This window comes from Ricinus communis, chromosome 3, assembly GCF_019578655.1.
Source record: "Ricinus communis isolate WT05 ecotype wild-type chromosome 3, ASM1957865v1, whole genome shotgun sequence".
NCBI lineage: Eukaryota > Viridiplantae > Streptophyta > Magnoliopsida > Malpighiales > Euphorbiaceae > Ricinus > Ricinus communis.
This window is the reverse complement of record NC_063258.1, coordinates 29,364,551-29,377,570: the sequence shown is the minus strand read 5'-3', so window position 1 is coordinate 29,377,570 and position 13,020 is coordinate 29,364,551. Positions and strand designations below refer to the sequence as shown.

General features: G+C 30.7%; 2 protein-coding genes across 2 annotated transcripts; both read left to right on the top strand.

Annotated features, from left to right (window-relative positions):
- Positions 1 to 271: 271 nt before the first annotated feature.
- Positions 272 to 1,274, top strand: LOC8259031 (putative invertase inhibitor). The gene has a single exon (XM_002516149.3). The coding sequence runs from the start codon at positions 482 to 484 to the stop codon at positions 1,052 to 1,054; it is 573 nt and encodes a 190-aa protein (XP_002516195.1). The 5' UTR covers positions 272 to 481; the 3' UTR covers positions 1,055 to 1,274.
- Positions 1,275 to 7,663: 6,389 nt separating this feature from the next.
- On the top strand, positions 7,664 to 10,642 carry LOC8259032 (pectinesterase). The gene is made up of 3 exons (XM_002516150.4): positions 7,664 to 7,990; positions 8,235 to 8,852; positions 9,677 to 10,642. Exons 1-3 carry the CDS (start codon positions 7,720 to 7,722, stop codon positions 10,369 to 10,371), a joined length of 1,584 nt encoding a protein of 527 aa, XP_002516196.1. The 5' UTR covers positions 7,664 to 7,719; the 3' UTR covers positions 10,372 to 10,642.
- Positions 10,643 to 13,020: the final 2,378 nt, after the last annotated feature.

Sequence of the window (13,020 nt, the reverse complement as noted above, 5' to 3'; positions counted from 1 at the left end):
TATTATTTAAAAGAAAATTATTAATTGATCGACTTATTATTTTATTAAAATTATACTGAAAAGTCATAATTAAGTTGCTCAAGATACTGAATGCATGATAAGATTTAGAATGTTGATAATTAATTAACAGAAGTAAAATATTTTCCAACAACTTCATTCAGTTGTATTTTTCTTCATTTAGAATACTGACTCTGCAGGCATTGGCCAAGAAACTTCGTCTTATGCTTATGGATCATTATGAAATGTGCACTTGTTTTTAACTTCTAGAAAAGAGCTCACTGTAATATGTGTTCTACGTGAAATTCAAAGGCATTCCAATGCCGACCCAAAAAGAATAAGAAAAAAAATCACACTAATCGTCCCAAACAAATCGATAACATCTTTCCATGTAAAACATGATCCAACCGTCTCGATTTTTGAGATTTTGGCTACATTTTCCATATAAATTACCCCCCTTGTTACCATACGCATACAGAAAAAGATGGCTTCTTCTAAAATATTTTATTCTGTTTTATTGGGTTATTTTCTCTTGATGAGTTCTCTAGTCTTCTTTGGTACCTCTATAAGATCGCATTTAGCAGAAGATGATAAAAGTAGTGCAGACTTGATTTCGAAGACATGCAGCCACACCCTTTACTACGAAATATGCGTATTTTCTTTAAAATCAGATCCCCGCAGCGAAACAGCAGATGTTCAAGGGCTGGCTGACATCGCACTTAGTGTTAGTATAGCATATGGAGAAGAAACACTTGCCCACGTTACAGATTTAAAGTCTAAAGCTACAGAGAATGAGACTCTCTCTTCCTGCTTAGGTGACTGTGTGCAAGAATATAATGATGCGGTTGGAGATCTACAAGAGGCAGCTGATGCTCTAAAGGTGAAATCTTTAGAGAATGTGAAGACATTAGTCAGCTCAGCAATGACGGATTCGGATACGTGCGAAGAGGGTTTTAAGGAGATGGAGTTAGGAGATGGGTCTCCACTTGCAGATAGAAGCCAGTATTTCAGCAAGTTGTGTAGTAATCTTCTGGCGATTACCCATCTTTTAAGTTGATGGATTGGTGCACGAACCGGAGCTAAATGGCGTTTTTTTTTCTTTTTTTCTTATGAAAATTAGTTGTCCAACAACATATTCTCTAGAAAGTAAGGGCATTTTTTCCTGGAACACTTTAATTCAATAGTCAGTTTTGGCTTTGAGCTTTTTTATTCCTTTCTTTTGAATGCATTTATCTAGACTCAAGAGTACAGAAAGATTGCAGTTATCGACACTGACAGTGATATCCACCATGGAAATGGAACTACTGATGGGTTCTATCAGTTTGATAGAGTTCTGCGTAATAATCATTAACAAAATACTGCCAGGTCCACCTACAGGCTCATTCCGTTATATATATATATATTGTTAGCATCATCTCATTTGCATTTGATAATATTTCTCTTGGACTGAATAATTCATCAATGAGCTCCTCTCTTCAAAACCAATGGTAACTCTACCAACTCTTGAATATTACTGGTATAATTCGACGAAATCGGCTAAATAATTGCCTGTTTAAAGAAGAATTTCACTTTTATTGAAAACAGAATTTGAATTACCAATTTCTGATCCACTTTGAACATCAATGAATAACATCAACTGCACCAACTGTACTACTAACTCAAATAAATATAATTAATTTGTTACGTATAATGTATTTGACTGCATGTCTTTCTTTCCTTGTAATGGAGCTCAAATAAAGTAACAGAGGCATCCTGCAAGATTCATGCATGAAAGCAAATTGAGATTTTACATATGCAAAGCAAAGTCGTGTTGAATTAGTATTTGTCCATTCCTAAATTGAAATCAGGATGTGCCACTTCCAGATGCAAAACCCTTCAAACCTTATTAAGATTCTAGACAAACCAGTAGGACCTCATTTCTATTGTAAACTCCTACTTAAATAGAAATTTCAAACTAATTAAGAAAATGGCCCTGCTCTCTCCTTCTTATATCATTAATAATTTCACTCTTTTTACCTCTTCCTTTTCTCTTTCACCGCCCAATCAGTTGGCTGATGATTTTTTCCACCTTTGTAGCCCAAACGAAGTATATAAAAGGATAATACAAGCTTAATAATTCAGTCTACTAACGATAATATAAGAGTTTTATTTGGAAAATGGAATATTAAAGTAAGTATATAAGAATTTTAATGAAAGCTGTTTATTAAACTTCTAACAAATTAATATATATATATATATATATATATATATATCCTAACTAAAGAAACTATAACAATTTAATGTCAATTTCTTTTTTTCTTTTTTTTTTATATAAACATTTAAAAAAATTATTTAGAAAAATGCCAAATCTTGCATTCTTAAAATTGTATGCCGCATACTAAATGCTTGATTATTGAGCAACTTGCGACCACTTTAATTATCAAACAGTAATAATAGATATAATAATTTATTATACGAATAGTTATCTAATACTGTAATCATTTTTCTATATGACATACTATAAGTTTAATTATTTTTATTTGTATTTTATGAATATTTCAATACTAGTTATGTAATATGTTTTTTTTCTATTAAAAATAGTGATATATATTAGATAATTAAAAGAAAACTGAGAAGTTTTGTAATAGAAAAGCTTAATGCAGTTATTGAGCGAATTAGTCTAACAATGAAGACTCACTGATCTACATCTGTAATGGGGATTCCATTCCACAATCTGGATACGCATGTCTTGTTTGTTTGCATGACTTGTACACACACAAAGCTCCAAATATACTGCTGCCATTATCTTAATACATTTCTTAACTCCATGTACAAATACAGTGACTGATGTGTGGGGAGCTCCCAACTCTGGTGTTCTCTAGACATTCGCCATGAACGTTTAGACACTTGTTAAGCCCTAATAGTAAAGAGGTACACATGTAGCTAGCTGCTGTTTTTTGGCCATGCCTCAAGTCTTGAGAGCAAACATGTTAAGGCACTTTATTTTGGAAGGCATGTGCTTTTGTCCCCAATACTCTGAATCTATAAAAATCAATAGCGTAAAGTGGCATACATTTAGTTCAAATGTCGTGTCCTTATTTTATTCAGTGTCTCAACCCATTAACGATTATGAGAGCAACCCTTCTCAATATAGCTAACTCATCATAACACCTTCTCAAGCTCATGTATATTATTTTTCTTTTTGTTACTATTTTTCTCGATATTATCTTTGGAAAAAAAAAATCTCAAAATATATCTATTGAGTTAAATTTATATTTTATATTTTATATTTTATCTAATATTAGAAAAAACTTAAAAAAATATTCGAGAAATGTAAATAAAATAATAATAAAAAATTTAATTTAACTGAAGATTTGAGTTCAAATTTTTACATTAAAACTATATGTTATTATCCAAAATAGTCATTAGTTCCGAATATATTTAAACCACAAAGAACATATAAACTGTTTTTCAAATGTGAACTTTCTGTAGAGCAGTTGCAAACCATTGGATTACAGGAAGAACTCCACAACTTTGCTACGAGAAGATATTATTATCGTTTGTCAATCATTTTTAACTTTTAGCTAAAAGTATTACTAATCAAAATTAAATTAAATTACGACAGTCCATAACTCTTCCACTAAGAGAAATTTCCTGAAAACATACACAAATCAGAAGCAGCAAAAAGCCAATTATGAAGATGGATGATATATACTTGTCAACTTCTGCTAAAAATGGGCGTTAAAAACATAACTAATTAATGAAACTGGTGTGAGATTTGGATTACCGGATGCTTCTGAAATGTATTAGAACAACCATATCTATAAAGAGAGAGATTAACATGGATATTGGGTATTAGGTAGAAAGCCAAAGCTTTCGTGGGTCGGTGTTATATGTTTAAATTTTGTCTTGTCGGATGGTATACTTTTCCTCTCAGATATCAGATAGGGTACCCTACCCTTGTTCGGAAACTATGCCTGTATTCGGGATTAAGCTGGCTTTTAAAAGAAATTAAGTTTAGGATATATTCATTTAATAGTTTTTTTATATTTTATGTTAGAAAAAAAAAAACGGTTTCATAATTGAATCAATTACCTATTATCTTAAAATTTAAAAAATGTTATCATAAAGCTTCGTTTAAAAAGACATGGTAGAAAGTACATATGATTTGAAAGACACGATCAACGACTGCGAATTCTTACATCCTCCTATTAGATATATAATTATATTATATTTATATAGTATATAGATTAATATATAAATAAATTTTTATATAATGTATAAGACATCTTTCAAATAGTTGAAATTAAAAAATTGAATATCTAAAACAGGCTTATATTACCAATAATCGATGAAAGTATATGGAGGAAAAAGCTTCTTGATACTGATACTTTCAATAGTATTGCCAGCTATTTTGTTTGTACTGAACATTCTACTATTACTCTTATAAGAATAAAATAATGACTTTTTTTTGAATTAATTGGTTTTCTGGACTATAAACATCTAAAGTGCAGCACTCTACCGCTTCACCTATCAGCACTGTGCTCGTCTTACTTTCCTACAATTCCATTTTTACGGTTTAGGTTGCTCTGGTTTCGCTTGCAAATAATTTTGTAAAATAAAAAACATTAAAAGAAAAAAAAAAAAAAAAAAACAACAGTTTGACTCACCCTACTCATGTTATATCTTTTTGGCATTTACAAAGACTCCATTCTGACCTATAGAAGAATAGGAAGAAAAAGGAAAAAAGGGACTCCAGTCTGCATAGCACATGCTTGCATGGTATTATGTACGTTGATTTAGACTAAATACCTAGAAAAGCGTTGGATAACAATAACCATGGAACTATAGTGGAGAGTCATTAAGCACCCACTTCTCCAGTTAGTTCGATTATAATTATGGAAATATTTGGATTCAAAATCCAAATTATTGTTATTTTGTGTTAACTTGCTTCTCTCACCCACACCCACATGCATACATATGCTAAATTCTTATTTTTATTACCTTCCTTGGACCTTGGCTTTAAGAAAAGAAAGTTTTAATATATGATTAGAACACATTAAACAAAAGCTCAATTAATCAAGATATGAGTAACATGTATAAAAATCATGATAGCATATTATTTTTTGTGGGACTAAAAAGGTCAATTTGTAACACTGCAGTTCAACAAAGAAAACTATGTATTTAATTATATATATATGTATAAAAGAAAAAAGAGAATGTCTTTCGGACAAATGATGATTAGTTATAGCAAAATTTCAAAGGATGAATGATGATTGCTAACAAATTTATTTTACAGAATTAACAAGCTACATAGGGAGACTCCTGCGGACACGATTTAGGCAGTGAATCTGTACAGTTGCTTATTTCAACAGGGGGAAAAAAATGACTATGATCTTTTTCTAGTGACATTTCACTGTCGCTATAAAAGAAGGGTCTTCTACTACTATACCTAATTAGTTTTTATTTTTATTTTTTCAAATGTTGTTTTCTAAAGCTAGTGTCCTTTTGTTTCATGTTGTTTTCACAATGTTAAAAGTAGCTTGCTAGCATGTGAATTTTGAGGTGTGGATACTGCATCATCAGACAAACACACAGCTTGATTAAACCCAGCCATTTTTTTAGGTGGAATTGTGGATATACCTTCCTTTAATTAGTGGGCAACTCTCCCTCTCCACCTTCCATCTCTGTCAATTCTGAAGCTCTTGGGGTCGATAACTCAAGTACTATTACTGGTATAATTTTACTCAATATCCCCCAAAATTCTAATAGGAATTGTGTAGGTCTACGTGTATATATATCATGCATGTAAGCTTGCCAAAAAGAAAACTTCTGCTTTCTGATAGAAACCAAAACATAGATCAAATAATCAAAATTGGTTTAGCTTAATAATTCATTTAATTCAATTTTAACTAACACTATTGGTATCCTGTGGTTTGTAATCCAAGCCATCGTTGTTATTACAAATTAATTAAGGGCGATTCATCTACTGACAATTTGTTAGAAGTCCAAACTTCTGAAAAGGAAATAATTGCTATCATTACCAAATAACCACTTGTATTTATGTTCCAAATTTTTGATAAGTTCACTTCTCCCACCAATGACATTGTCAGGTTTGTTGCCATTATTATTTTTAACATAAGCATACATATCTTGTATTTTATATAATTTTGAAATTCTGTTAGCATACAATTTCGAGATAACTAATGAAAATCTTTTCGCATTAACATCGAAGGATACATTTCAAGCCAATTCCTATATTAATATTCTCACTCATGAAAATTGAAACAATCTTTGATCAAAATTTTTTGTTGGCATTCATCAATTTGGTGAGGAGTTACCTCTACATTCAATAAAAAAAAAAAAAAAACAGCATTTAAGAAAAAGAAGAAACAAATAGATATGTTGTCTCTAGGTAGCTTAATTTGTGTGCTAATTAACAATGTCTAAACTGGTTGTATATCATCAGAAAGCGAAGAGAAAATGACATAGATAGTCTATTTTTCTTGACCGATGATTATATTAATTAAAGTAATCATAGATGCAATTGGTGTCTTTTTCAGAGGAAACACTCAAATTATAGTGAAACGTTATATCTTTTTTTTTATATATATATATTATTAAATTTTGAATAGGTAAGAGTTGATCGTAGAAATTAATAAAATATAGAGTGTATTAATATAAATTTATTTTAAAATGAATTAGAATTTTATTGCATCAAATTCAACTATTATCAAAATAACTAAAACTGGTCATTTGAATCATTAGATCTAACAACTTACAATTCCTTTGATATTTTATTATCTTAACAATGTAACATATTATATTCTAACATTCTAACTCAAGTGTAAGTAGAACTCAACGTTCAACTATTATTTGAAATAAATGTCAAGCAAAGAAGACCAAATGCTGGAATTGAACATTCAAAAAGAGAAAATTTTTAAAAATAAAATAATATAACTAAAACTGAAGATCTAGGCTTAAAATAAATATCACATTTTTCTTCTTAAAAAGGCAGCAGATAATAGAAAATAATTGCTGAGAAGGAACTTTAAATAGTAAATAGAGAAATAAAGTGAAATTAGATCTTACAATACATTGACATCAAAAGATGTAAATTTTAAAAACATGCAAATAAACTCTATAATCTTTTCGAATTTCAATCAAATACGGTTTAATGAGCTATTGACTATCACTGTAACATGTGTTTCTCCCATGGAAACAAAATACAGAAAGACTACTGCTGCGGTTTAGTCAGAAAGTCAAATTTTTGTGTACGTAGAAGCAATAACGATCCAATGTTGTCCAAAATGGCGGGGGAAGCTGAAAACAGGACTAAGTTATTGGGTCCCTGGCCTCCACTGCCACAGCTAACGAAAAAGATCCGTATGTACAAAATGTACAACTAGAGGCTAAAAAGCAAATTAAGTGGGTAAAGAGGTCCACATAAAAAGAGAACAAAAAAATGGGCAAAACTAATAACTAGTAAATAAATAACAGGAAATTATATACAAATGGTGGGCTAGAAGAAACAGACATTGGAGCACTGTTTCTTTGTAAACAGTAATAAACACTCAAGAAAATAGACTGCCCAACTAACCAAAAAACAATGTTCTCTTCTACTCTATTATTTTTCAAAAGCATTTCCTTTCTCTATAAATATTAATCCCTCCATTTTGTTTGCTCATGTGATTCCTTAAGATATATGATTTAATATCTTTCTCTCTCTCTTTGGCTAAAGAAATGCTGCGTTTCATGATCTTTTGGCTGCTAGGGTCTGCCCTGGCAGCTTCCTCCATGGATGAAAATTTGCAAATTCAAGAGGAATGCAGTTTTACTAGATATCCTAGCCTTTGTCTCCAAACTTTGAGGGGGTTAAGAGATGATTCTGTTCATATCGTCTCTGCTCTTGTTAACAAATCAATTTCAGAGACAAAACTTCCCGTTTCCTTCTTTACTTCACTCACCTCTCAATTGGGAATTCAAGAAGCTCAATACACCCAGTCTACCACAGGTAATAAGTTTTTACGTAACATATATATATTCAATTTTGTGTCGCATTTAAAATTTACTTTTCAAAAGATTTTTAAAAAATTAACTCACGATTTTTCAGACAGTCGATAACAAGATAAATTAACAAACAATGTTTCCCTACCCTAACTATATCATCAGGGTAAAAGACAAGTTTTGTTGTGTATGTCTGTCTTTGTAAATCTTTTTGGCTCTCAACAATTCGGCCCACTTTACTGTGCATGTAGATTATTGTGAAAACCTGATGAAGATGTCTCTAAAGCTGCTAGACAAGTCACTGTTGGCACTCAAACAATCTCCAGAAAAGAACAAGAATGACATCCAAACGTGGCTAAGTGCTGCCTTAACTTACCAACAGGCCTGCAAAGATTCTGTCGATAGCTTGGGTCTACCCACCGGCGGCCTTACCTCTCAAATTTCTCGCAAAATGGATTATCTCTCTGAATTGGTTAGCAACCCTTTAGCCCTTGTCAACAGAATTACAGGTGATCATGATAATAAGCTTAAGAAGAACAGCACCAGAAGTCGATATCTAGGCGAGGAAATACAAGATTTTCCTAAGTGGGTATCGGCAAAAGATCGAAAACTGCTCCAGAGCAGTACGATTAAGGCGAATGCTGTGGTTGCAAAAGATGGAACAGGAAATTATGAAACGGTTTCTGAAGCTATCAAGGCTGCTGGAGGAGGTCGGTTTGTGATTTATGTGAAGGCAGGAGTTTATAAAGAGAAAATTAGGACTAATAAAGATGGTATAACTTTGATCGGAGAGGGTAAATACTCAACTATCATAGTTGGTGATGATAGTGTAGGTGATGGCTCTTCCATGCCTGGCTCTGCCACATTCAGTTAAGTCTCATTCGTTTTACTTTCTGATTTATTTTTGGTAAGTTAGGCTGATACCAGTTTCAAACTTAAAAACACCATGGAAACTGTTGTTTCAGTACCTAACTTCCAAACCTTAATTTTTATTCTATTTTTTATATTTTTATATTTTAAAATTTATTTTCACAAAAACAGGTAATAATTCATGATTTTCTCAAAATTAATTTATAAAAAGTTAAAAAAATTATTATATTAAATCAAAATAATTCTAAACCTCTTTTTCAGTCCCAACAATAATAAAAGAAAATCATTGTTATGTCGACTTGATTTATCAGATTGTTATAAAAGAATAAAATTAAATATTATTATATTATTAAATGAGTTTCTTAACGAGCAGTGGACGGGGACCTATAATAACTTTTCAAATATATGGTGGGGTCTTTAGCAATTTTTTGATTTCGTGCCAGGAGAAGAAGCTAAAATAATACGCAGCTGCTGACTCAAGTGACCTATAGTAGTATTCTTATCCTCTTAAGGGATGGAAAACTTCTACAGAGTTGTCCTTTTCCCTGACAACTTTAACAACAAGAGTCAATACTATCTCTTTATATATACACTACTCGCTTAACGTATTTCCTTTTAGTATTTGCCCTCATGCATGTTAGATTTATACATATATGCTCTTTTGTATTTTTTCTCAAGAGTGTCACTTCTATACATCTTATATCAAAATTTATTGGTTTCTACCTAATCAGACGCCATTATGTGATATGTCTTTGATAATCCAGAAAAGAATTATGTGAAGAAGGCCTGTGGCTGACAATTTATTTCTTCCTGGCATGAGCAGCAATTACAGGCGACGGATTTATTGCTAGAGATATAGGATTCCAGAACGCGGCAGGACCACAAGGAGAACAAGCCTTGGCTCTCTACATAGCATCTGATCATTCAGTTCTCTATAGATGTAGCATTGCGGGCTACCAAGACACCTTATATGCACTTTCACAGCGTCAATTCTATAGAGAATGCGACATTTATGGAACAATAGACTTCATATTCGGCAACGCAGCTGCTGTTTTCCAGAATTGTTATTTGGTGCTCCGTCGCCCGGACCACGGATCATACAACGTGATTCTAGCAAATGGAAGATCAGACCCTGGACAGAATACAGGATTCTCTGTTCAGAATTGCAGAATAACTGCGAGTTCCGATTTTTCTCCTGTTAAACATAGCTATAACTCATATCTTGGCAGGCCCTGGAAGCAGTATTCGAGATCAATCATAATGGAATCGTATATAGATGATGCTATTTCGTGGAAGGGCTGGATCGAGTGGCCTGGTGCAGGGTCATATAGTAAATCACTTTACTTTGCAGAGTACTCAAACACTGGCCCTGGAGCTGGGACTTCTAAGAGGCCAAATTGGCCTGGATTTCATGTTATTGGAGCTGAAGAGGCTGTTAAGTTTACTGTTGGAAAATTTATTTCTGGAAGCTCTTGGTTACCTTCTACTGGAGTAACTTTCATCTCTGGTTTACAGTGATTGGATTGTTAAAAGATACACATACGTAGAGATCATATTCATATAGCGTGTTTATAAGATTACACTGCAAGATACTTAAGGAGCTCAAAGGGTATCCTGCAGTTGCTGAAACATGACGCAACCTTTGTATTAAAGATGATTTTTGTGTTCTATTTGGTTCTGTATAGTCTGAACAATATAGGAATCATCTAGGACATATAGCAAAATCATTGTATCTAGCTCTGCAATCGTGTCATTTAGCCAATGCAAGTTAGTCAACTATATTTGGTTATTTTTAAAGTTCTAATAAGCGATGGATAGTAGCACTACTTCGGATGGTTTTACTTTCAAGGCCTCAACTCGTAAAATTATGTATTATGGGAAGCATTAAAACAAGGAGATGCAACCAAAAAGTGCTTCAGACCAACTTGTCAATGGAGAAAAAATATATATAATCAAGGTCAAGTGTCGATTTATGGAAAGTGGCAATCGTGGTGATCACTGGTTAATTTGGGATATACAACCCTTATGATCCCTCATATGAAATTAAATTATACATGTACAGCTCAAACTTTGAGAAAATATTCTTTTTAAAGAAAAGAGTAGCATCATTAACAATATACTCTTTTCACATGCATATATGGGCCTATTTCAGTCATGCTTATAATCATAATGGACCGTCATTCTCCTCATCTTAACAAACACAGACCTTTATGGTTTTTTCTAGAGCAGTTTGATGACAAAACGACCCACGTGAGATGTGGAGTTGAAAGGATTGTCATTCCTCAAAGAATAGATAGTCCATCAAAGAAACTTTTTCTATTACTCTTTTGTGGACTTAGCTTTCAATTTATTTCCTTTCCTAATTAATTCTTGTTGTATTGATCCTGACAAACCCAACCATACCCTTCATTTCTTTTTCTTTTTCTTAAGAAAATAAATAAATTATGTGATTTAATTCTCAAAGCGATTACATCAAGGGAAATGCTTTCTGGGCATTGTAGGGCTGGATATTCTTCGGACTGAATGATGAAGATAGCCCCATATATCTTGTGAAAGTAGTCGCCCTCCACTCTTCCCCTATGCCAAACTAACCAATCTTATATACTATATATATATACAATGCATGTCAAAGCATTTCATTCAGTTCAGCTTCATTAAGAGAATAACTAAACATAAAAAAGATGCTTATAATTAACAATTTATTATTATTATCATGAATATGGTATATTTATATTTTATTTTATTTTTTTCATTTAAAGTTAAAAATATAGCTTATACTATAGTTAAAATTTAATTTTATAATTCAATCACAACTTTTATAAGGATTTTTTATTATTAATTTTGAAATTTAATTATAACCCAATTACTATGCATTTAGTTTTGTGCTCTTAAAAGTTATTGTCCAACTCCATTATTGCTAAAATGCATTTTCTTTAAACTTTTTTCTCAATAGATCTGTTTTATTAAATTAAAGTGATGACTACTGTTGGTCCAGTCACAATCCCTATTAAAGTTAGTATATTAATTACAACGTGGCTAACATGAATTTTTAATCACATGGGAATATCAGTTATACTTAAATCCAAGGAGATTAAGACAATCAATGTTGTCGGTGGACTGAATATTGAGAGAGAATCCTTGATTACTTGAGGTACTGCAATTAGGGTCAGTCTTAAATTTTTTTATACAATAACAATTATCCAAAGCTCATACTTTGTTGATATCTGATTATCGAATGTGCATCGTCCTAGATCGATTTGATACGTTTAATTTCTTTCAAATTATATAAAAAAAAAAAAAAAAAGAAAGAAAGAAAGAAAGAATTTGGATTTAAAATTTTATTCAAATTGAATTATACAATCATCATAAAATTAAGTATTTGGGTGTAAAAAATTAAGATTAATTACTATTTACCTCATATATGTTTTTTTATATTATATTAATTACTTGTGATATTTATAAAATATTTTTTTATTATTTTATTTTATAATTTTATACTAAAAACATCTTTTGTTAAAATTTCTATTAGGAAATTGTTAATTATGTTTGATTTTATATTCTTATTTTATTTTTTATGTAATATGTAAATTTCCTTTTATATTTTATTTATTGCACTATTTTTTTTTATTTTTTGAAAATCAATGTAATTAAAGATCTAAATTGATAAAAAAATATAATTTGATCCTCAAACTTTTATTAAAGTCACAATTCTATTGTAACAAAATTAATAATAATAATACTATCTATTTTATTTTAACAATTTAAAATTAAATCATATGAAATTCTTGATATTTTGATTAATATAAATACTTTTAGAATATTTAAATTTTACTATAATTTAATTATGCTAAGAATTAAAGTAATTAAAGAATACTAATTAATTATTTTGTATAAATATTAAAATTTATTTTTATATAAAAATTAGATAACGAGATTTTAGTATAATAAATAAAATATAAGGAGCAATTTGTATATTACATTAAAAATCAAGTATTAAATAAAACTTAATTAACGGTTGTTTAACAAAAATTCTGAGAGGAGAAAATTTTAATATAAAAATACAAAATAAAAAGATAAAAATATATATCTTTTAGATGTTAATGAATAACTAGATAAACACATTAGGTAAATAATAATTACTCTAAAAAATTATCACTATAATATATA